This window comes from Rattus norvegicus, chromosome 1 (genome assembly GCF_021556685.1).
Source record: "Rattus norvegicus strain SHRSP/BbbUtx chromosome 1, alternate assembly SHRSP_T2T, whole genome shotgun sequence".
Classification (NCBI taxonomy): Eukaryota; Metazoa; Chordata; class Mammalia; order Rodentia; family Muridae; genus Rattus; species Rattus norvegicus.
In genome coordinates, this window is record NC_141534.1 from 51,315,702 (window position 1) to 51,342,175 (window position 26,474).

At 43.8% G+C, this 26,474-nt stretch overlaps 1 protein-coding gene across 5 annotated transcripts in view; it reads right to left on the reverse strand.

The window, feature by feature from the left end:
* Positions 1-26,474, reverse strand: part of Prkn (parkin RBR E3 ubiquitin protein ligase) — a 1,215,323-nt gene that overhangs the window by 402,743 nt on the left and 786,106 nt on the right. For all 5 annotated transcript variants that reach the window (XM_087584833.1, XM_087584829.1, XM_087584826.1 and 2 more), the window contains 1 exon segment: positions 15,811-15,947. In XM_087584833.1, coding sequence (XP_087440959.1) covers positions 15,811-15,947 — 137 coding nt within the window.

The following is a 26,474-nucleotide window of genomic DNA, read 5'->3' on the forward strand; positions in this document are numbered from 1 at the left end:
GTTCTTTTCTATATCGATTTCAGAGAGCAGTTGGAATTCAGTGTTTGGGGTTGGGGGTCCTAGCTCAATCCAGAGCTCACCTTCTTAAAACGTGGGCCATGACTTTGCATGGCGTCACGAAATGGAATGTGGTGTGGGCATGGATTGTAAAAATTTGGCAACAGTGAAAAGTTTCTGAACGGACATTGAACAAACATGAATTTAAAATAAAATTCATGACGAATCCTAGATGTTTCTGGCATTTTTGGCCCATGTTGCACCTGTGCCCTTACTGTATTCAGTGTTCTGAGCACATGACGAGGACACTTTGTACAGTGAGACACCAACAATGCCACCTGAACACCATGGACAGGCTTTGAGACCAGCACATACTGCGAAGTGCTTTTTCTTTGCACACAAGGAGTCTCTGCTCTTACAGCTAACACAGGTAACATGACATCTGTTCTCTACCACCATTCCGTAGTACGTAAGCCACACATTAGTATATCTGTGGATTGTACTACGCTAGAAGGCTTGATTTTAAAAGTTGCTCTGATTTGCTGCCTTGAGTTTTGTTTTAAAGCAATTAATTGAATTTGGCTTTGGTTTAGGATAGACTTCCCAACAATTTTGAAAAGGACCTGACCAGAGCCTGACAAATACAGAGGCGGATGCTCTCAGCCAACCATTGGACTGAGCATGGGGTCCCCAATGGAGGAGTTAGAGAAAGGACTGAAGGAGCTGAAGGAGTTTGCAACTCCATAGGAAGAACAATATCAACAAACCAGACCCCTCAGAGCTCCTAGGGACTAAACTACCAACCAAAAAGTACACATGGAGGGACCCATGACTCCAGTTGCATATATATCAGAGGAGAGCCTTGTTGGGCATCCATGGGCCTTTGGTTCTGTGAAAGCTGGGTGCCCCAGATAGGAGGAAGTGTGTGGGTGTGTGAGAGCTCCTTCATAGAAGCATGGGGAGGGAGGACAGGATAGGGGGTTTCTACATTGGAAACCAGGAAAGGTGATAACACTTGTAATGTAACTAAATTATCCAATTTTTTAAAAAGGAGAATGACCTTAGATGTAATTCTGCCATTTAGGTGCTACCTATTTATGTGTAGTGGAATTCTCAGCACTGATAGTTAAAAAAAACAACAAGAAAATCAACTCTGAGAAACGTGGAAGGTGTTCTGTATCTTACAGGATCAAATAATCAGCCAAGTTTCAGTTCTTCATATGAAGATAACACATCCCCCCATTGCTATGTGTACTTGATTTCAATTTTAAATGGATGGTAATAAGATAATTTGTTCTATACCAGAGACTTCCTTTAAAACAAATTTCTTGATAATTCATTCTCAATTCATGTCAGAATTTTGCAATTATTGTATATGCATAAATATTTGTGACCACATAAAAATTTCATGGGTAAAAAGGGATCAGGGATAACAAAAGTTTAGGGACCCAAGCACATAGCCTTGGGTTCCATCCCAAGCAATGCAATACCAAAAAAAATTAATAAAATATTATCTTTGATATGTTAGCAGTACTTTATGGACAATGATTGTCTGTGCTTCTGGGGACCCACTGTGATAAGTAAGTATCTGTACCCACCCAAAGAGGGCTGGAGAGGTACTGCCTCTGATTATCCATCTCGGTATGATTGCTGACATGGAGTCTAACCAACTTCAAATAACAGCCATAGGCTTGGGGGCCAGCAGTCAGGGACCACAGCAGCTCTGAGGCAGTAGAGACCCTGGGTGTGAAACAAGTTTTGTGAATAATGATGGGAAGGAAAGGATGGCCGTGGAGTTAAGTGAGCTAGTGTTTAGAGTCAGCTTCTGGGAGCCTCAGTTTCTTCATCTGAGAGACGAGCCCATCAGTAAGTGCCAAAAAAAATCACCATGACCCTTCATTGAGGCGATGCAAAAACCTTGCTTCTTCAGCATTGAATAGTGAGTAAGTCGTGACTAGAACTTTGATCAAATAAATGAGGCTTTTTGTTACCAATCAAATCAGGACCAAATTCATGACGTTATAGTAGTACTATTTCCACAGTCACAGGCTAGCTTGGGGGACAAGTACGAATTGATGAATTCATATGGTTGCAGGTCACAAAGAATGAACCCCGAGAAAAACTATCACCGTTTTCCTTGGAAGGACCAGCAGAGCAAGAAAGAATGACCCTCTGAGAGGGAGTAGTAACAACAGTGTGTCTGGCATGGCATTTGGGAATCTGCTTAGGAATTTTCACAGCAGAAAAGAAAGCACTATTGGATGCTATTGCTACCTGAGTTATTGAGACAGTTAACTACGTCTCTTCCGAATCCGGAACAGACATGATCCTGACTGGGTTTGGGAGTAGGAGGTGAAAGGGTTCTTCTGAACCTTGTGTTTGGAGATGTGGTAATCATACCCAGATGAGATTGGTGTGGGAACCTCACACAAAGCTATATCCCAGTGTATATGCTGTCTCCGTCTTTGGTGATGCCATTCCAAAATTGAGATGTATAGCCAACTTATGTTTTCTGTTTTTTTGTATAGAAAAAAAAATGCCTGATTCATTTAAAATACAAAACATGATTCGGAATAATAAAGGGATCACATTGTTTTCCTGCTTTCTTTAATTTCTAGTCTAATTCTTTTCCTGCAGAGTATTAGATATATCTTTTAAAAACATCAGACAAACAAAGGATTCTTGATACCTGGTATTCGAGTAAGGACTTGGAAGCTGTACTCACAATAAGGTCAAGGCAGTTAGGCATGTTGCAGTCAGAGAAGCATCAAACCAAAGGAGGCCTCAGTGATGTGTCGCCTCACCTTCCTATAGACAGACCTCTCTAGTAAAGACAGCCTGAAAAGCAGGTCTTGTAGAAAATCGAATTTAATGGTTTAATAAGAGCATTTGTTGATGACTCTCAATCCAATTTTTATAATCCAACACTTACGTCATACTGTATACTTGCTATAAAGAAAACAGTAATGTCCAGCTCAAAGGAAATTATTGTTTCCACCATTTGCCGCTGTGTTGAGGTAGACAAAGTCAAGAAGAGAATTTGAGTTTCACTTTTTAACTACAAACCTTGAAAGAAGCCTGAGTTGTAAAGCCAGGCTTCGCCTGTCAATCACAAGGTCCCAGTGTCTGCTCTGAAGTTGGAGTTCCGGAGTTTGCAGCAGTGCTGACCAGGATGCTGTGATGGTGTTAGCCAGCGGGAAGTATACTGGCCACCTGTATGTAAGGTTTGCTTTTAATTAGCCTTGAGTTCAGAATTGCTTTCATTTTAAGATGAGGAAACAAGTCTTTTATACAGCATAGCAGGTCTGCCATTTACTCAGTGCACTGAACACAGAGTTTACCCTCTATCCATATACCGGAATCCTCCATGTATAGCATACACCCAAGTTTTCCACATAGAAGCTGAGCCACAAAGATATCCAAGACACCTTTCTAACAACTGCCAAGTGATAACATAGAGCCTTCCCTGAGTCCCCAGCCTTTATCTAGACCACGTCATTCTTGACCCCTTTCAGGTAGGATTGGCCAGTTGTCATGCCGCAGTTTAAGAAATGAAGAGATGGTAGGCCTTCAGGACAAGGGAGTCATGTCTGTGTTGGTGACAGAGGGCTGAGCACAGTTGCTTTCCATAAAGACGCACATTTCCTTTTGTTCCTTCTTTCCCTAATCCAGCAGCACTCTGGAGGTAGGGACCAGGCTTGACCATGAAGATATAGACAAGTCTCAAAGGAGTGAGAGAGTAAAAACCATTGCTACTTAGAAGGAAAGGGCCTACCATCCGAAACACCCACCCTGGAGAGAGCCTGCGGCTGAACGTGAGCCATTTCAGTGTAGACTCCACTGGTGGTAGCATGTTACATTTCCCACTATTAAAAACATTTATAGAGACTGCAGACCATCGGTGGGGCAATGAGTTGTGGAAGGTACCCTCATTCCTGGTTGAGACAGGTCAAATCCCCAGAAGCCCTAATAGGGATGGTGGGCACATTCCCAGCTTTCTAGATCAAGGCCTCACTAGCTGCAGCACCCCACAAACCCCTTTAGAGAGGTTTGAGACAGATTGGTCACAGAGGACAACGCCCCAAACTCCTCCTCCACAGGTGAGGATATGACCACAGGTCACAACAGGTCAAGATCAGTTGTAGAGACAGGAGCATGCCCCTGAATATGTAGATGAGGTCTTCCCAAGCTCTCAGACCAAACCAATAGGAAGTACCTGCTGTCAGACGCTGTCCCATCCAAAAAGCTGTTTTTAAGAGTCATGTTCAAAATTAAAGGTGTGCAGGAATTATTCCATCATCTGAGAGCTTCTGTCCTAAGAGCTGTAACACCGCAGCCTGGGGAAGAGATCTGCTCTCCTGAAATCACCGCCAGAAGTCCCCTGCACTCCTCACTGGCTAGTTAGTCTCCTGCTGGCTCAGCCTGGCACCAGCAACCAAAGCAGAAATGGAGGTGGAGCAGGACCACCAGCAGTGGAGGAGGCGGAAGGAGTTCCCTCTCCCTGCCCGAGTTCTCTCCCCCCGGCCTGAACCTGAGCACCTAACCGGGCCAGAGATCACTGTGGAGAGTCCCCCCCTCCCCCATAAACCCTCTCCATGTGCACACCAGAGTCCTACAGCCAACCATCCTGGGATGTGAAGGAGCAAGATGTGACCGCATGCCACATTGCTACTGCCATCTCAGAGTATACTGGAAAGTTCCCTTTTATATTAGATAGAGGTATGGGGGTAGGTAGGGTAAGAGGATCCTTCCTGAAATGCATGCTGGGAGTTGTCTAGATCTTCAAAGATACTTGGAGGACAGGCCCCAGTATTCCTAGGTACAGAGCATTCACGTGTCAGAAAGCAGCTGATGTGTGGTGGTGGAGTGTTGGGGAAAGAAATCAGATAGGCATATCCACATATCCACGTGCTATTTCAACCATGTTGAAGAGCACATATAGACAGGCTTCATGCTGAAGCAGTCCTCTCTGAATTTGGAGCTACTTAGTATCTGGAAACTAGTGTGGACTCAAGATGGTGAGTGAGAAGTTTACTGTGCCTACTTTCCCAAATTAAAATCCTGGGACTGGTGTCTCAGAACACAACTGTAAATGGAGAGCAGTCCATTAAAGGAGGGATGTAGATAACTTATGACTGCTTGTGTAAGGTCTTGACCAGTTTGACTGATGTCCCTACAGGAATATGTTACTGGGATACAGACACACAGAGGAATGTGTCATGTGAAGACTGGGAGGAAACTGGCCATAGGAAAGTCAACGACTTGGAGAAATCAACCCTAAGGGAAGCTGGAGCTTGAACGTGTACCCTCCATAGCTGTGGGAGAATAAATTTCTATTGTTTAAGCCACTGGGTGTGAGGTACTTCCTTTTTTTTTTTAAATGATCGCTCAAAGGAGCGAATGTAGTGACCTATTGTAAAAACTGTGCAAGCATTTGGAAAGAGCTGCTGCTGAGGCTGGGGCCATACTCGGTGGTCAGGCACTTGACTGGGAAGAGCAGTTTTTGCCAGCAAGAAGGAAGAAGAAAGGAAAGAAAGCAAGAAAAGTATTAGGAAAAAAAAAACCACAGAAAATGTAAGATACCAATTCTCTAAACTCGAAGTAGAGTAGGTTATCTTTAACCTGGGAGACTTGCAGACCGCAGCGGGAACACGTAGTATAATTGCCTGGTTCAGTGTCAGATTGACATGAGACGGTTAAACCACCCCTCTTCCTGTTAAATTGATGCGCGTTCAAGGCATTAAACTTTTTCACTGTCCTGCTTAGGAACCAAATGGCCTAAACTCGCATGAATATGTAAATCAACCCCTCTAAGCACATTATTAATTATTTGGAAGACAGTTGGAGGTCACCAGCTCACACCAATTTCTGTGCTTGAAGTCTCATTAACACGAGACATCACATAGTGAGCGAGAATAAAGTTTATTGTGGTTACTAAATGTGTGTGTGTGTGTGTGTGTGTGATGTGAATACACACACAACAACATTTGGCACTAAATATAGAGCTACAAGGACCTGAATATATGCATATGTATGCATATGCTTTTACACACACACACATATACACACATACACACACATACACATACATACACACACATAGACACACACATACACACATACACACACATACTCACACATCTATATCTATCTATCTATCTCTATATCTCTCTCTATCTATCTCTATATCTATCTATCTCTATATCTATCTATCTATCTATCTATCTATCTATCTATCTATCTATCTATCTATCTATCTACCTATCTATCTCTTTGGATGATGATCACGGCATAGGTGTGATAAGGAATACAGAGAGCAGCCAAGCCCTAAGCAAAGAGGGCTGTGAGCAGGACAGTCACAGCCCTTACTACATGATCTTACTACACAGATGTGTGTGTTTGGACCATGTGGCTTGCCTGACTCTGGATTGTATGTTTCCCCAGCTCCACCCCTTAGAGTAAAGGTGACTTCTGCTTCATAGCTTACGTCGCCTGTGTCCTGCTTCCCTATCTTTGCCAGGTAGTTCAGCTCTCATGTTGTCTAAGCCTGTTTCTCCCCAGTGCAGAGCCCCGTCTCCTTCAGAAACCCTTAAGAACAGATACCTTGCTTTGTCTGGAAGGACTGTGGCCTCTCGCTTGACCCCTACAGCACTTCTTCAGTGGTATTTGGTTAATCTTCCCTGAAGGATGGATGAGGAATCTCTCCATGACACCCCACAATTCACAGCCAGAGCAATGAACAACCTGGTCTGAGTCACCAAGTGTATATGCAAAATCTGAAACAAATTGGGTCTCAGACACACACTTAAATTATCTTCACCTACAGAACACAAACAGCCCCACCTTCTTCCAGAATGACGTTGTGATGGGATGCACGCATCTGCGGCCTGTGAAGGCAAAGCCTGCGCCATATTTCCTGAGACACCAGAGGCCGTAGACTCGGCCCCTCACCGGGCACATACCTTCGCACGCACCTGAGCGTCTCTCCTGCTGCTTCGCCAAGTCAGCAGATACTCAGGGGTCTCTCACCCGCTACCAAATTCTGACCTAAACCATGGGATGAGCTGCCAGGAGGATGCCCTAAGGACCAGGGGTAAAGCAGTTTGATGGCTTGATGGCGGCACATCACATGCTGAGAGGCACGAAGGGCGCCTAAGGCAGGCTTTGAGCCGTGCTCCTCGAACGTCATCAGCAGAAGACGCAAACCATAGTGTGGGGCTCCCGTCAGCCCCATGATGCTTTGCTGCCACTAGGAACGGTTTCATTTATATTTCTGGCTGTACGCTCAGATTTTAGGTGGCAACCGAGATAAGAGGAGACACACACACAAAGCCAGCATCTGGTGCAATCAATAAAATTGATGAAATACAACCAGGAGTGAAGTCCCTGAATGTCGCGGCAGTGTACACACCACAATCCAGCCACCTGGACCACTGCTGTGAATGACAGCCTTCGGGGGAAGGCAGTCTGGTAAAACCTGTGCAAGATCAAGCTGGAAGGTTAAAGCTAGTGTATCCCTGTGTTAATTGGGTTCCACACATAGGTGGTGACCCTGAGAAAGGTTATGGAATGATTCCCAGGCAGAAAGAAGGAAGACATGGCTGGGGAGGTCCTATGGAGACCATTGAGCTATAGGCAACGTCTCTTCTCTCAGCCTAGGGGACACCATTCATGGTCTTACTACACAGACGTGTGTTTTTGGGCCATGTGGCTTGCCGTACATTTCAGGCTATATAAGACTGCTTAAAATGATTGGCTCAAAGGTCAGCAAATACCCACTGACTGCTGACACAGTCTTTCCGGCTTCAGAAGCGACGTCTTTACACCGATAATGCCCACTGTAGATGTTCAAAGTTGTGCTAAGTCACAAAGCAGTAAAAGGGGTTTGGATGCTCTAACAAACAGAGGGAAAGCGCCTAAAATCAGGCATTTTGAATGATTCCTGCACCTGTCCTGAATTCTCGCAGGCATCTGCCAGATCACTTCAGATAGGTAATGGATTTATGCCTGGAAAATGGTTTACTGCTATGCTCACACAGCCGAACAGAACAGTCTCTTTAAGAGTGCTTACTTTTAGTCAGGCGCAGTGGTATATACCTTTAAGCCCAGCATTGCAGAAGCAGAGGCGGGTGGATCTCTGACTTTGGGACCAGCCTGGACAATGTAAGTTCCATGGTAGAAAGGGCTATTTAGAGAGATGCTGCCTCAAGAGTAAAATGAACAAAAAATAGAATGCTTAATTTTAGTCACATGAAACATGAAAGAGTAGAAAAAATGAACAATGATTTTAAAAAAAAAGTTAGAACACAGATATTCAAGTAAAGTAAGACTCAACCATTTTTAGGGAGGAGCAGAGACTTGAAGCCTTTGTAACTCACTAAAGACAGGTACATGCCTCAGATGAACATAAAAGTCCTTCTGGAGCCTCTAAGGTAGGATTTCTATAAAGGCAGCAATTGCAGGGCCAGATGGATGGCCAGATAGACACGGCCTTGTTGATGTAGCTGAATAAGCTCCGGGACAACATCGCTTTTGCCCTACATCTCTGTTTCTGGTCCCTGTCTGTGTACCAGTCACTCCTTATAATGAAGTGACTTGATGGAGTGTTGGTTCTGTTGCAGGCAGGGAGAGGAATGCGGGAAAAACCACGTGATAGATTGCTTTTCGCCAGACTCTGCCTGTGCTGAGACTGCTCGGCTTGCAGGCCTGTTTGTGCTTCCTCCTGACACACACTGGGCTCCATCTCTCAACCCACCTCTCCAGGCTTCAGTGCGCACTGTGGGCTTGTTTGTATCTGTGGAGCGAGATTGTGCTGTAAGAAATACGGGACGAACTGAGATGATCGATTGCCTGCCCCTGCCCCACATGCATGGGTAATGGCAGCATTCCTATGCCTATGGCCCCAGCCCCTGACTCATCTGTGTGACCCCTTGGCAGTACTCCTACGCTAATTACCCTGTGACTTGATAGGCATTTGGAAGCTACAGAAGATGAACTATGAGACAGCAGAAATAAGCCCTGGGTCTCTAAGTAATGTTGTAGAGTAGAGACCCCACAGCAACCCACACGGAAGGAAACGTTGGCTGCCATTGAGTTTTGGGGGTAGCTTTGGTTGTGGAAGGTAGGCTAGCCCCCATTTATACTATTCTAGCTTCTAAATAAAAAGAAGACCACCAAAACCGCTAAATGACTCAAAAGATAAAACAGGAAGGGTAGTGATAGGAATTTGAGAAACTTAGAATCTTTGACTTAATTCCAAGGCAGAACTAATACTAACTGGCTTTGGTTAAAGGGAAGAGAAGAAAAAAAAAAAAGATGGTGTGTCAGTTGGTGAATTGTCCTAATTTTCCACTGTGGTTTTAGGAATCACATTGGTTTCATTCCTTGTATCCGTCTGGAGGCCAACATTTAAAAGCCAGAAAACAATTCTTTATTTTGCACACTGTGTTTAACATCCTCACTGGCTGTCTGAAGCCCAGACTCCTTCATCTCTGTAGGTATCAGGAGTATCTTGCCATCTCAAAAGGACCAGAAACACTTGTCTCATGCTGTAAGGCTGTGGGCAAAGACACTGAGGACAGACTGTGGAGACTATATGTGGTGGCTGGTCTTTCCTGCTATATGGCTTTTCCCTCCAGGGGTGACATGACCATCCTATTGCCATTTTGCAGTAGAGAGTCCTTGGCCCATGGTAACCTTGGCAAGTATTGAATAGGCCAATCCAGTTATAGTCTAGGTCTACAGTAGTGGTAGAAAGAGCTACTGACATTCTCCACAGAAGCAGAAGCAGAAGGTCATGGGATTCCAGCTACTATTCCGCCAACTCTCTACTAGGGGCAAGTGGTGATGGGAAATTCTAGCATGTTCAGGAAGCAGAAGGTTTATTAAAGGAGGGGCTCCATAGCAGAGCTTTCTTGAGCTTTCGTGAAGAATGGCTGTTCGGAGGTAACCCATGTTTCTGTAATAGCCCCCCACCCACACTCAGTACATAATCCCAATAGACTCATTGGTTCACAAGTTCAGACTTAAATGGACTCCGTCCTTTGGCCTGTGTCTGTGCTCTATCATGAACAGATGTTCGTTTTCCTTCTCCCCAGGAAAAGTTCACACAGCATTCTCCGTGTCGCTTTGGGGATAAGGGGCTGAGAAACAAATTGATGTGAATGTTTCTAGAGAGGATGAATGAAGCAGAAGGACGGGCTTTGAAAGTGGGCTCCTTAATATAAGGGGTCTGGGTACCTGGACGGAATGAACGTCTGTAGGACTCTACATGCCTGTACACACAGCCATGCTCCCCTCTGCTCTCCAGCCATTACGACATGAACACATTCACTCCATCATGCCCTGCCCTGACTAACTGTGAAAACAAGACCCTTGTTCTATTATGACAAAATTGAGATTAATGAAAATCAAACACCATTCTGCAGAAAGGGACACCAGTATAGAAAAAAAGGCAAAATGGCTGCTGTGGCATTTTGGTGTGATGTGGCTTTAAAAGTCCCAGATGGTAAGAAATATCTACTCTCTTTTCTCCAGAGACTGGCACTTGGGGGAGTTATAATCCTTGAACCTTTCCAGCAAAGCCCCCTCCAGAGTCCTCATCCTGCTCAGGACTTGGTCTTCTCTAATGAGTATTCTGGAGCTTCGGATGAGCCTGTCCTCTAAGGGAGGGCTCAGCTACACAGGAGACTGCTCGCAGCTTTGTCACCTCCCAGAGCTTTGAGACTGGCAGGGGCAAAGGGCTTCGAGCCTCCTGCTTATCTGTGACTCTGTGATGAGCTCTGAGAATACCTCGGACTGGAAATGGGCCAGAGCACGCTCACTTCTTAATAGTACTGACAATTCTGAAACTTGGAGAGGAAAAGAATCCTTCTTCAAGTGGCTTCTGTCTGGTGACTTGTCATTGGGGCGAGAATTCCGAATGTACAAGTGCAAAGTGACCCTGGACGAGAAAAGCAAAAGGCAACAACACGAGATAACAACCCCAGCCCAAAATGCACTTGTTAATCATGGCAGTGTGCAGGTTATGCCATTGGGAGCCTTCGCCACATGAGTTCTAAAATAAATCAGTCCCAAACCACAAGCTCCACCAGCACGAGTGCTCAGTCTTGAAAAGGTCCATTGACATTTCAAAGCAGTTCCCAGCATGCAATGTTAATAACTGGTTCAACATATACTTCAAAAAGCATTACAAAGTACCCGCTCACCCCAAAAGCCCCTATTTTTATGTAAAATTTTGTCACGTGTTCTGGAAACAGGTTGTTTGGCCTGCGTTTGAGATTCTCATTTTTAACTCTGGTAACACTGATTGTCCTGCCCTAATTTGCAGATAAAAGACAGAGGCACAAAGCAGACCTGGGCAGGAGCCTTTACACCATGGTTGACATGGCCTCTCATCCACATTCACGGTGCCTGTAGTATACTCCGCACCAGTGAGAGAGCCCCTCAGCTGCTTGCCTTCAAGTATGGTCTGGGCATGGGAAGCTCTAAAGAACGATGGGGCTAAGATGGGCATCTGGGTTTGCAAAGTGGTGCTAGTAAGAAGCTAGGCATTGGAGCCGCAGCAGCAGGGATGGACTTCGGCACCACATACACAGGGCTGAAGTCTCAGCTATGTTAGCTTCTGGTGTGACAGAAACCACAATACCTGTGATAGTTAAGCTTCACTGTCTATGTGACTGCGTCTGTTATCGGCATGGAAGCAGAGAAGGACCTAGTGTGTCCATGATGATGTTTGCAGAAAGCTTTGACTAAGTCGTGAAGACCTGTTCCGTGGGTTGAGGACCTGAGCTAATCATTAATGCTTACTACCATTCTCAGCCCCCTGATTGCGGGTATAAGGTGACTAGTTGTTTCGAGGGACTACCTCCATGCCTTCTTGCCTGGCAGACTGTCCCCTTACATTGTGAGCCCCAAGTAAACATTTCATCCCTTAAGTTGCTATTATCAGGTATTTTGACATAGCAACAAAAAATGTTAACTAGTCCACACCCTAGCAGGGTGACGCAATTTAATCCTGGGCATCCAACAATACTTCACCCTATGCGTGAACCACTGAGCTGATTTTAAGAACCAATTTGCCAGTGAATTGTCTCTAAGGCGGGCCAAGTGAATGAGCAGAAAGAGAAAATAGCCACGTAAGGATTTAGGTGTCACTGCCCTTAATAAAGTTCCCTTGACAGAGTGTGTCATCTACCTTTGATGAGGTGGCAACCGAGGAACCATCACACTGGGCGTGAGTGTATAACACCAGGCAGGTAGTATTTGCACAGGGTGTCTCACCTGAGCAGCTGATTTTCACGCAATGAGAAAACATCCAGCCGTACCCGAGACTCTTTCACTCAACGTGGGGAAACACGCACTAGTAGTGTCAAAGTCAGATTTTTTTAAAAGTGAACATAATACACAATCACAGATGCTGTCACTAAGCGAGTTAAGCCTTCATGATGTTGTAGTTTTGGAGGGACACGTGGGAACATACATGGAAACCCTGCTAAAGCGATAAAGCGTCGCGCATTTGAGTGGAGCATGTGGAGTGGAGAGCTTACTCAGAACTAAGTAATAGGAGTCCTGCTGCTGGCTGTCCCGGCTTGTGGTTATCTGCCTCACTCTTTCTCAATGAGATAAACGAATATGAGATTAACTGTTTCTTGCTAAATGCCATAGGGAAGATGTGCTGGGGAAAAAAGTTCTCTACAAAGGAAGCTATTTTTCACATAGAAAGCAAGTTTGTGTGTACCGTGTTTAAATCACTGACGAAGGGGAAGGGTACTCATAGGCATTTTTGACAATATGAAAGAAGGGAATGGGGCAGAGAATTTGGAACTCATTAGTGCCCACCTCGCTCACCATTGAAACAAGAAGACAAGCTCCAAGGTTCACAGCTCTGAACCCCTCCACCTCATTGGCATACTTAGTTAAAATTGAAGTTAGGTAATTTTCAAACAGGCATTTAGCACACAATTGGAGCCTATATAACAAACAGAGCTCACTGTAGTAGCTTGGTCGGGCAGAGCCTTCCTCAGAACGATTCTTCCACAAGAATTCTGTGACCAAGAATTAGCTGTACCTAGGCTAATCCAAATGCATTCTTATAAAAAAAATAGCTGTGATCTAGTTTTGCAGATTGCTGCTGTGATGACGTGGGGCAGTCGGCATCAGGCTATGTTGAAAACACCTCATAGGATAACATTTGCTTAACCTGCCTCTCAGTTTACAAATGACCGAGAAAAAGAGATGAATATAGAAACGTAAAAAAGTTGAAATTAGATAAAAGCAGACCACAGTATACTCTCACTTCTCAATTATGTGATTAGAAAATTTGCCCAACTTCTCTGCTTCTCTGGCGAGGTGGCGAGAGTCCATCTGTACCTTCTGGGAGGGGACATGGGAGATGGAAATAAACACATGCTCTACCTTCGACCTGTTGGCACAACAACCCCTCCACCTTACAAGGAGTTTATTTCAGGGATATTCTGATAGCAGTAGAAAAATCTGTGCCTGCACTAGCCAGCTATCAGAGCAATGTTTGTAATAGGAAGAAAGAAACCCAAGTGTTGTACAATAAAAAGAATGAGGGTCTATGTACATAATGGAATTTGGTGATGTTATATTCTGAGGAATGGAGGGAGTATATCTTGTTCAGGAGTGATCTCTGTGATGTATTGATGCATACTATTGATGGGAAAGACAAGGTTCTGAAGAAAGCAGCCATGGATGATGATCTGGCTGTCAGTAAGAGGGATTATTATTGTTGTTATTATTATTATTATTGCCGAGGGAAAAATGAACACGATTTACAATATGATTTTCAATGAAAATTCCGTAAGCCTGGATCCGAACTGAAGAAGTCCATGCAAACTACTATTATAATTTGTATTCTAAAACAGGATGGGAAGAAGTACCCCAGGCAAGGGCTCATTCTCTGACTGACAAACACAATTCCCACCTGTGGGAAGCAGCGCTGCCACAGAAACACGGGCTCCAGTCACTGCACAAGAATCCTAAGACAAGGGGGCTGGGGATTTAGCTCAGTGGTAGAGCGCTTACCTAGGAAGCGCAAGGCCCTGGGTTCGGTCCCCAGCTCCGAAAAAAAGAACCAAAAAAAAAAAAAAAAAAGAATCCTAAGACACACATTCCACCTGTGGCACCATGTGAACAGGAGGACCGCGGGGCTGCAGGCTAACTTTGTTCTTTACTATTGTATGTCCACAATATTAATTTTCTACAATTAAGAAATATGCAAAAACAAACTCTAATTATATCTCGAGTTAAGGGTAAAGTCTTAAAACGGGTACTTAGAATGGTTTCCACAGACTGATTCAGTGAGGAAAATGACTTAACAATAAGAAATTATTTCAGCAATGATACTGGGGTCAGTGAGATAACTCAGTAGGTAAAGGCACTTGAAATCGTTGCAACCCACATGGTGGAGGGAGAGAAATCACCCCCCAAACTGTCCTCTGACTTCCACATGGGCCTCACGGCTCACGTCCACTGCTTGCCCCATCCCCAAGTACATGAAACTAGAAATCCCCAAGTGATTCTCTGGGGTTTGATGCTTTTGCTCAAAATATGAAAGCATGGTGTGTTTGAGTGAGTTTTAATCCATGTATTGATGTGCATATATGTAAACTATGATAAGACATTTCCTTGTGGGCAGACTAAGGAACGGTGTGACTTACAGACTTAGCACCGCCATTAGCGTCTTATGTTTGGATCTGTGTCATCTAGAGGCATACGCATGTTTGCTGTGACTCTAACTAAAGCCAAAAAGCAAAATGACCACAGAGTCAAGGATCCCAAAGTATCGACAGAATGTCACAAGTATCTAGTTACAATATTCCAATCAGTGGGGAACATTCAATCTCATTATAGTCATTACAATATATGTGTAGTGATCCAGGGATACCAACCACGCTAAATATACAAAAATAACTCAAAATGCATCAATGACCTAATAAAAAATGGGCAACTACAAGAGAAAATCATAGAAACAAATTAACATTATCTCAGATACGGCAATGAGTCATATTTGACACTGAAATAACAAGGTGTCAATAAGTTGGACTTTGCCAAAATTATTGGTAAGCAGATCAACTACAGAAAGGGACAAATATTAACAATAGATCATAAAATATAGTATTTAGATATCTGAAACATGTATTTCTTCTTTTTAATTATTATCATGCATGTTTGTGTATGCATGTATGGGTCATGGCTGAGTGCGTACAGGTCAGAGGACAACTTGAAATAGGTTCTTTCCTTCCATTACAGGTTCTGGGATGGAATTCAAGTTATCAGGCCTAAACAGCCTGCACTCTTAGCACTGGACCATCTCTCCCATACAACAGTTAGACAACAAAATGACAAACAATCCAGTTTAAAAATGAACAAAGGACTGAGTAGACTCTGTAATGAACATATAGAAAACAATCACATGAGAAGATACTCAACATCAAATGGCTAATGGTCATTCTACGGGAACATCTGGATGAAACCGCTCTGTATCCAGAGTAACCAGCCCAGTATTCGTCATCCAAACCCACTAACACTTGTTGTATCTTTAGCGAATAGCATTCAAGTTTGTTTTCAATGCCTTTAAGCAAGGCATACAGATTCTAGTGGGACACAGTTCTGAGGAGTTTTGTGTCTTTGGTGATCTAATGGCTAATGTTTCTTACTAGGCCATCACCGTGTTCAGATTTTCAACTCCTAAGCCAGGATGAAGCATATGCTAAACAGTTTGCATCAGCGATTCTTCTGTGATCGATTAATATTAGGAGGTAAGAAAGAATAAAGGGCTCTTCTTACCCACACACGGCAGCGAGTAGCCAAGCTGAGCGTCGTGGACAAACTGCCGATCGTTGAGCCTTGTGACACAGTACAAGTGGAAGCAGTCCAAACAGATCACGTGGCGGTGGTTACATTGGAAGACCAAGACAGGGTTCCTGCACAGACAAAGAAGAAGATTCTGTGGGTCTTCCACTGTGGAGAGAATTCTGTAATAATGAAGGTTGCTTTGCACATGCTCTATGCCAATACTGTGCAACCTTGAATTCATCCATTCCAAGGCCATACCTTAAACATCGGAGGCTCTCCACGAGCTGTATAGAACATTAATTGTGCTACTTTATACTTAAATCAGTAGGTTTATCAGTCAGCTGTTTACACATGACTATCTTTTGCTAGAAGTTTGCCCTGATTCTCAATTACCCTGGGTATTCACTCAGAATACCTGTGAGATGGCCCTAGTATCTCCTTTCACTGACAAGTCCCTGACTACATACACACTGACCACACAGCATGGACACATTGTTCCTCCTCAGTGTGCCCTCAGTGCGGTGGATACCGCCTACATATTATACTTATATTCTCACAAAAGCAGGTCATTTACACACTTCTTGAACTTAATTATAATAATACATAAAATCACAAGTTGCCAAAGTCGAAAGGAAAATGACCATTGCCCTGAAGAAGCTATGCCCAACAGCCTGTCCTGTTAGCCCAGCAAACAAATAGAGGAATTCAGAAGCAATAGATTAGCCAATGGGATTTTTTCCCATTTAGGAATTTTGTCTGTTCTATAGTCATCATCTTATGAAAATTCTCAATATCTCAAATTGTGGTTATAAGGTTCTTAATAAATCAATATATATATTGAAACATGTCACTGTGGTGGTCTTTGAGGATTTTTAGCTATGACCCACTTCATGTTCTCCATTTCTCTCTTCCTGATATGTAGATAGCAATGTGATCAGCCGGCTTTCTGCCCCTGCTTCTCTGTCATGCCTTCCCTGTTAGGATGGACTCTCTCCCCATGGAACCATAAGCCAAATAAACTCCATTATCCTTACGTACTTCTTGGTCACAGCATTGTATCACAACAATATAGAAGTAACTAATATGGCTATAAGAAAATAAATCTCGTGAAGAGTCACATCGTTTTGCTGGCAAATGAACCACAAGTGCTTATGTGAAGAAGAGGACAAATTGATTATGTTAATATGAGATCCGTCCCAGTTCAATAGTGAAATTGCCTTGCAGTCAATTTAAATAAGCCCATTGCCTAGGCAAAGACACAATACAACCATTTCTGTTCGTACCCAGTTCTTAGTAGTTATAAGATCTGTTTTTTTTTTTTTAAAGTCCTTTCCCCAGGAGGAGAAAAAAAAATCAAGATTAAATATGAGCATTGTAGCAGATAACTTTTTAACAACTACAAGGTTTAAATAATTCTGTTACATCACTTCTTTTAAAGCAGCACCTAACACGGAAAGTGGAAAAACATTCCCTGGTGTGTTAATACTACGATAGAGTCCCTGAATGCAGTTGGGTGTGACGGCGAACATCCTCCTTTCTGAGCACTGCACAGCCCACTTCAGGGGTTTGATTCCTACTTCCAGATCCTTAGTTAACTGCTCTGAACTTTCAACCCCTTTTCTTCCAGCTGACTATAAAATAGAGCACTTCCTTATCACTAACTTTTTCTGCTGTGCGTACGCGCACGCGCGCACACAAACACACACACACAGATACACACATGCACGCACAGACACACACACACAGACACAGACACACGGACACACACAGACACACACACGCACGCACAGACACACATACACACACATACACACACATACACACACAGACGGACACAGACGGACACAGACACACACACATACACACACAGACGGACACAGACACACACACAGACACACACACACGGACACACACAGACACACACACACACACACAAAGTGTGATCTATGTAGCAGCTATATTTTACCATTATCTTTACAGAGGGGCAATGAGAAAGATGCTCTCAACTGTGAGTGTGGCGATGTTAAGGCAGACCAAGGCTTACACTGCCAACTCGCTGTCATCACAAGCGAACACCGGCGAGACCGTTAGAATGTGTAAAATTCCCTATAGATAACAAGTCTAGAAGGAGTGCTTGCAGGTGATCCTAGAAAGCAAATAACAGTCTGCAAAATCATACCAATCCACCCAAGCTCTGCCACCCCAGAGTCTCGGCACATAGGTTCTTCCTAACTTAAAAAAAAGTTTATGTGTATATGTGTGTACCTGAAACGTACCACATGCTTGAAGGCGGCTGAGAAGGTTAGAAGAGGGCATTAGGTCCTGAGTATTGGTGTTATGCATGGTTTAGTACTGGGAACTGAACCTTGGTTCTCTACAGAGCTGTAAGCACCTTTAACTGCTGAACTGTCTCTCTGGCCCTGGTGAATGTTGGTATTTTCTGAGGGAGAGTTTGCTCAGGTTGGGTAGGCAGCATGCATTTACTGCATTTATTGTTTTTCCTTCAGTTACACATAGTCCACAGGCATAGAGGCCATCCACACAATCCGCACAAGGTGCATTGCCCTTATTAATGACATCATGGTATTGAAAATAGATCAACAAAAGACAGAAAGCATACAGGAAGCCATTACATGAGACAAACTCTGCAATGAATGAGGGCCCCATACATTATAGAAGGTTTTAGTGGCCCCAAAGGACACACCATCCGTCTGAAGTAAAAGAGACATTAATGCTCTATACCTCTGTAATCTCACAGAAGGAAGCAGGGTGTGGTGAAGCTGAGGGAGGCATATTTTCCTAGGGACACAGGAAGAATCCTTACAGAGTACAGGAGCCGCTTATGCTCCCTGAATTAAGTTGGAAGGAAAATTTGCCACTGTAGTTAATCGTAATTCCCAAGGAGGGGCTCCTGCCATGTATGGGGCTGGGAAGAAGCCTCCTGCATCAGGCAGCCCTCTGGTGCTGGTGAACATCATGCCCTAGTGCTTCTCTCTAGTGCTCTCAAGTAGAGGGCAGTGGCAGTTGGGGTGGCAGTTTTAGGTGCAGGCACCAGGATGTGAGACCCTATGGGATGCTGATCACAGCAGCTGGTGTCCGACCGCTTGCACTGGTACAAAACTGCAGATTTCAGATAGGACGTTAGAGAAAGTCTGCGTGAATAAAAGTGGAAGGAATGGGGAGAATGGCTTGGCAGACAATGAGAAGGGAAGGGGACAGAAACACAGAGGTGGCCAGTGACAGACATGAGGAGCATTTATCGCTCTTGAAGTTAAAGCCACCACATGGGCACAGGGTATGAAGGGAACATGGGGAACTGGCCTAGCAGCAGGAGGAGAAAGCACAAGTACTTACATTTGTTCTCTTGGTGAAAGGAAGAGCTATCCAAACTGCAAGACATTGAGGGGGTAGAAGAGTCATTGCAGAATTCTCATCGTCTCTTGTACACACTTAATTAGTATAAATGAACAGATGTGGAGATAATGTATAGACACATATGTGCATATGTTGCGATACATTCATACAAAGGCAGTTAGCTGGATCTGTTGGACACACACCTATCTTTTATCTATCTACCTATCATCTCTCTCTTCATCTGTCTATAGACATGGCCTATATAGATACATATCCACACATAGAAGCTACATAAATACAATTGCATTTCACAAAGAATTACCAGCAAGTTGAATTTCTTTATAAAGCTATGAAATAAATGTTGTTAATCTTTTATTAACCCTCCCCTAGTTGTGGTGGTTTGAATGAGAATGGCCCCCACAGGCTCACATGTTTGAATGCTTGGTTCCCAGTCAGTAGAACTCTTTTGTAAAGTTAGGAGGCGTAGTCTTGTTGGCATAGGTGAATTACTGAGGGTGGGCTTTGAATGAGCTCTCTCTGCTTCCTGTTTTGCAGTTCCTGGCATCCTGTCTTTGTTCTGCCGTTGTCAATGCTCACCCTCTGGAACCACAGTCTCGATTAATGGCTCCATTCTGTAAGCTGCCTTGGTCATGCTGATAAAGTGAGGAGAAGAGATGGAAGGGCGGGAGAGAGCGCTGACCTTGTTCAGGGTGTGGGATGAGTCACGTTCTCTTGACTGTGCCACCCGCTGAAAGGTTTCCTGAGTTCTGAATGCTTGTTTCTCCTTAAACTTCATATACTGAGTCACTGTCCCTAAAGGTACCACATTAGGAGGCAAGGTTTAGAGAAGGCGCTAGGTCCTAGAGACCTCATGAATGGGGTTAGTGCGGTTGAGAGGGAACCTCAGAGTTCCCTCATTCCTTCCATTGTACAAGGACAGAGAAGCTCTGTCTAGGGGCCAGTAAGCATGTCCTCAATAGACACCAAGACGGGGCTGGGGATTTAGCTCAGTGGTAGAGCGCTTACCTAGGAAGCGCAAGGCCCTGGGTTCGGTCCCCAGCTCCGAAAAAAAAAGAACCAAAAAAAAAAAAAATAGACACCAAGACTTCTAGGACCTTGATCTAGGACCTCTAGAACGTTAAGAAATAAGTTCCTATTATTTTCATTAACTACATGGTTCCTAGTCTTTTGCTATGACAGCCCAAACAGATGAAGAAAGTTTCTGAACATGTGAGGAGAATTATGTTTTAATGAGTATAAATTTGGGTTTGGAAAGAGAGAAGCCGAAAGCATTGAGGACTTCTTGGAGGTAATTTTCAGAACTCTCACGTGAATTTCTAAGGAGCTGGACTGAGCAATGGAGACAAATCGATGAACATGAGTAACATTGAGTGGGAGCTGTGGGACTTATTTCCCATGGGTCTTTTGTTCCTCCTGAGTTCTTCTGTGCCCTTTGATCAAATTACATATAAATGTCACTTGATCAATCTAGAAATGAGTTTACCCCAATGAGCTAGGTTACAGAGCAGTTAATTAAAGGTTAAATAAAGTTCTCAATCTTAAGTAAAAAATAATTGCAAACATGTTATTTGACATTACTGAAGTTATTTGTGAGCAACGAGGATTCCCTGTTTTGCTAAAGGAAGGATGTGCGGGCCATCTATTCACATACTATTCAGCACAACTGAAGGAGATTCTGCAAAACAAAATCTAGGGCAAGCCATTCCACCAGTCGGCCAGAGCAGATGATTGTTGCATGGTATTGCCCACTTGGAAACCCTGTTCTCCAGTACCTACAAAACCACCAGTAATGCTTTTGTATTTATCCAGTAATGTATACAATTTAATCCAGTCCTTCTCATGTTCAGTCATTTTCTCCTCCCTTCTCCATCTTTTCATCTATCTTGTCCTGGAACTCCAGCAATCCTTTTGAAGTATAGGTTGTGGTCCCAGGTCTCAGGTCCTGGGATGTGCACTGAAAAGCAATGTGCTGGGAACTTGCAGTGATGCAGTAAGAAGGAATAACTGTAAAGTCTCAAGGACATACCAGTCTTGTAGAGTGTTGGGGGAGGGGGAGAAAAGCATTTAAATGCACGTAGACAGCTCTAAGTTTTGTTAGAGTTGTAGGAAAATCTCAGCAAGCTCTGGGGTAAGCAGTCTCTATGATGCTTTTGCAAGGCCCACCCCTCGCTCCCGTTCTCTTCCACATCAAATGGACTGTTGTCCACAAAGCAGGAAGAATGGACAATGGAACATATAGTGCCATGCTCTCAGTAATAGAGCTGGCTGCCGCTTGCTCTCTGTCCTCCATTTCAGGTGTTGAGGAAGACAAGCGTTCCTGGTGGTAGGGATACTCCAGAAGCTTGATGAGTACTCCGTGTGGCCAGCACTGGGGACTCTTGGCAGCAGCCAACAATGACTGTACTGTCACCCACATGAAGCATCTCTCAACTAGGTCTTCCAAATAGGGCAAACCGAAGATGACTCTTACCATAGCTGGCATCTTGACTCTAACTTCACTCGGTACCTAGGCCAAGGATGATCTGGCCAAGTCTTCGAAAATTCCTGACTCATGGAAATTGTACAAGACTAGATCCATTCCGTTCTTTAGCCATTAAACTGTTGGTTTTTTCTTTTACACATAAATATCCAGGTAATATAGACTCAGTGGAAGAGGAAGCCATGCTGAATAGGTCTTAGAAGAAGATACAGAAGTTAGAAGAGAGTAAGCAGTATTGGATGGAAGATCAAAAATCTCATGCCAGGACCAACAGAATCTTTTGTGGTCAAGGGCAGAGAGTAAGGATCCAGAAGCACTGAGGACTCAGGGCAGTGACATTACTTATCTTTCCATTTGCCCCATGCAAAGTACAGTTATGTAGAAAACTATATATGCTCATATGTAGTGTATGGAATCTTGAGCATAATCACCCGAAAAGCACAGCCAATTAGAATAAAAAATAAAACCATGTAAGTGTGAAACCCTCAAGCAAGCACAAGGAGACAAACTTTTCTCACTTGTGGGAGAGAATCTTTTCTCTGAGCTGGCACTTGACCCTTGAAAAGGCATGAGCTGTTTCTACAGTGTGTTAAGGTTGGGCAGCAGGCACATAGATGTTATGCCCCAGTTAACAATCCTTCACGTCTCTTGGCAAACTCTCAGCTCATGAAGAACTCCTGGGAATTCTGTTAAGTATTTGATTTGATAAAAACAATTAGAGGAGAGCAGAAGCATTGCCCTTAAATAACTGGATTTATCTCCTTAACTGTCATCTTAAATTTCTGTTAGAGTTGGCTTATAAAAACAACAAACAACGGAGACATCAGAGATCTAAGGCAGCTTAGTTGGTTTTCTGGATTTGGCAAAATCACCTACTGTCTAAATGCACCACCGATGAGGAACTCTCCACCACTGTGCCAGTTACCAAACAGCTGGAGTAGGCACCCTTGTGTCATAGGAGTTCATTATTTGAGTTAGCCAAGTGAGCCGTCCTCAACACTGGAGGGCCCCTGATCCAAATACTAATTGATAGGATCAGCTTTCAGAAATTAAAATAAGCTTCAACAGTTAAATGGCCTTCAAAATTCCTTCTAGCAGCCAAATTACAAAGCCCAAAGAAAGTTTCTTTGCCAGTTAGTCTGCTTGGAACTTATCACGTCCCTGGAAGCTCAATAACTATTCCTTCCAGTTTCTCCATGCCTCTCGGTAGCATTCTGTTTCACCTAGTCCGGTTTGTTATATGTGTACAACACACACTCACATGCACACGAACATGCACATGTACAAATACAGAGCTGACTTGCAGAAGCTACAGTTTTTTGGTACAGACAAGGAACCCAGGGCACGAGCTCCTCACTTCTATATTTTACATTCATTCGTTCTGTCAATGTTGTGCAATAGCCACTGCGACGCTCCAGGCATTGCTGTGACAGGTGTGGCTTCGAGACTCCTGGCCCATCTTTGGGATTGACAGGAGGAGCCCTAAAACTGGACAGGACTCGGTGAAAATGGGCCACACATAAAGAAGACATAGAACAAACTTCCCTCCGTCTCCCTCCCTCCCTCCCTCCCTCCCTCCCTCCCTCCCTCCCTCCCTCCCTCCTTCCTTTCTAAATAGAGGCATGGGTGGTTCAGTGGTAGAATTCTCGCCTGCCTTTCTAAATAGAGGATGGTAATAAAATAGTAAACAAAAGGCCGTATAAAGATGTTAGAGATTTCATCATTGTATCGATCCCCTTACTGTAACAAATACCTGAGATAAACTTACAACGAAGAAAGGTTTATTTGGGCTCCAAGTTTCTGAGCTTTAATCCATGGCTGAACTTCGTGTTGCTTTGTGCTTTCCATAGGACAATGCACCATTGTGGCATATAAAGCCTGTCGGCCTCATGGCAATCAGGAAGTGGAGAGACGGGAAAAGGAAAGGTCTCAACATCCCCATTAGGGATACATTTCAATTTACCAACTTCCTGTCATCAGCCCCGCCTTTTAACATTTGTTGCCTCTTAGCGGTGCTAGACTGGAGGCCAAGCCTTTAGAATACAAGCTTTTGGGAAACACTGTATCCAAGCAGAGAACACCACACACCTTCCCGAAAGTGCTTTTTCATCTTAAATCTTTGTTCTGTAATTCTATTTCCCATCTGTGGCACTAAATGTTATTAAGTTGAAGAGAATTTCCAGCCTCGGCATTTGTTCTAAAGTTTGATCTCATCCTTGCTGTCTGTGACACAGCGACTCCCCTGTTGTTAATGTTGAGTTTTATCCCCAGGCAGAATCTTGCTTTTATGTACCTCGTGGCATTTTCTCATGGCTACCCAGGGGTTTATTTAAAATTCTACCATCAAATTAGGTACACTGCTGTTGATATGCCAACTTTCTCTGTGTGAGATCATGAAGACAGACAGGGTAAGCTCAAGTAGCGAGTGGCCACCTTTTCTATTTCAGACATCACCACCCCTCAAAGTCCTAATATTTATTGGATAATTTTGAGAGTGCCAACAAGATAGAAATTATGAAATAACTGATGAGAGATGCCAGGGAACAAGAAAGTGATGGTCTCTGGAGTAGATGCATTTGGGTTTACGAAGCCTTAATGTAGTATAACAGTTACCTGGGCTAATGCCCCCATGGGCACCCTGCCAGTCTCTGGTTCCAACACTGAATGCTCACCCCCAACCTAGCAAGGCTCAGTTCTCACATTGTCCACCAGAACAGCTTTGCTGCTTAGTGCGCCTCTGATAGAGTGTCCAGCCCCAGGCTGCCCTGTCTCTTAATCTCTGCTTAAGTTAGACCTACATGTAGAACATATCTCTCCCTCTCCATTCACCCTCCCTGGGTTTCATTCATTCTACATTTGCTGTGTGAGACCTCTCCTGTCTTCATTTCCTAAAGAGTTTCAGTGTTAGCTCAAGCCCAATCTTTCCCAGTAGCGTTGTCCACATTCCTTCTCCCGCTCTCTCCCTGTTGCTCATTTCCCTTTGCTGAAATGCTTACATCTCAAAGGCATTGCTATCATTCTCAACTTAGTATTTTACTCTGTCTCTGCCTGCTCTGTGAACCAGCCATCCTCTGACTGTTCTGCCTGAATTCCCACACAGGAATCTTTAAGCCACCAAGTGACTACAGGCAGGAGAGATCTCCACTGCTCTTATGGAGGCTGGTCTGGTGCTGGGACAAGCAATCAGGGGCAATTAGCCCAGGATACTTAATAAAGAATAATATAGATGACCATGCTATTTGTTTCCACATTACCAAGGTCCTGAATTCCTCACAAAGTAAAGATGAGACTGGAAGGCTGGAGACGTGGCTCAGTTAGTAAAGCGCTTTTCTTTCGGTTATGTGTATGAGAACCTGAGTTCAATCCCCCAAACCAAACCAAACCAAACCAACCAACCAACCAAACAAACAAACAAACAAAACAAACAAACCAACCAACCAAACAAACAAACAAACAAACTGGGCATGGTGCACCTCATTTGTAACCCCAGTTCTAGGCAGATAGAAAGAGGTAGATTCCCCAGGGGACATGGTGGCTGTCACTGGCCAGCCGATTACCTGGCTGATTTAAATAACCTAGGTTGACAGCATCTGAAGAATGACAGTTCAGGTTGTTCTCAGGCCTCCACATGAACACATGTGCATCAACATATACAAGAGTGCCTGCACACACATGACAGTGTGCATGTGCATAGACACACACACACACACACACACACACACACATTCTCAGGAACATAAGCAGAGATGTTGCTTCCTTAGTTTCCATAAGTCATACCCATGGATCTGTATTTTAGGCTTATATAATAACTCCAGTGTGGTTGAACTGATGCTATTTGAAATCACTGTCAATAAATAGCCTTGACTGAATAACAATATAAAGCCTTGGGCATAGAGGGAATTATGGATTATTGATTTCCCTCAGATGGTTTCAATCTGGAAGAGATTTATCTGATATCAGCATAGCTTATGTATTTCTAAGTATGACAGGCTGAACTCAAGCGTGATCCATTTGCTTTTGAAGCATTGGAATATAAATGTGACAGCAGATATTAGAAGCAATAAAAAACGTTCTTTCCTTTTATAAGATCAAGTGTAAAGCATGTCACTTAACCCTATTTAAAATTTGTTCATTATGGCAACATAATTCATTAGCAACACCCCAGCATTCCTTGCCATGTCTTTTATAGAACCACTCAGACACTTGTAAATAATTGTGACTAATAGGTAAATCATAATGAGATAACTCTGGGATGTAATGACGAAACTAAAAACTCCATTATCTTTGAGTGAGAGAAAAAACACATCTCATAAGAAATTGTCATAATACTTTCTGTTTCCAGTCTTGACTGTAGGCTTGACTGGATGGGGGAGCACTTAGAACATTAATAGGGGCCATGTCTTTGAGGGCTTCTACAGACAGACTAAGGGAGGATGACCCACGCGGAGTATGGATGGCACCATCCCACATGTAGGGCCCCAGACAGAATAAAAGGAGAAGCCAGCTAGCTCGTGTGTCCTCTGATTTTTGGCCACCATGATGTGAGAAGCTCAGCTGTCCTGCACACTACTCTCCACGATAAACTGAGTCTCAGAAGCCAGGAACCAAATGAAACATCTCCCCCAATCTGTCTTGGCCAGCTATATGCCACAGTGCTGAGGAGTCTAACACAACTTCCCGTGTCCTAACCCAATGTCTCCATGGCTGTTCTCTCAGAGTACATTCTTTGGACATGGCCAATACATACAGCTCTAAAACGCCGAAGCTAGATTTAACATAAAATCATTTCTGGGGCGCACCA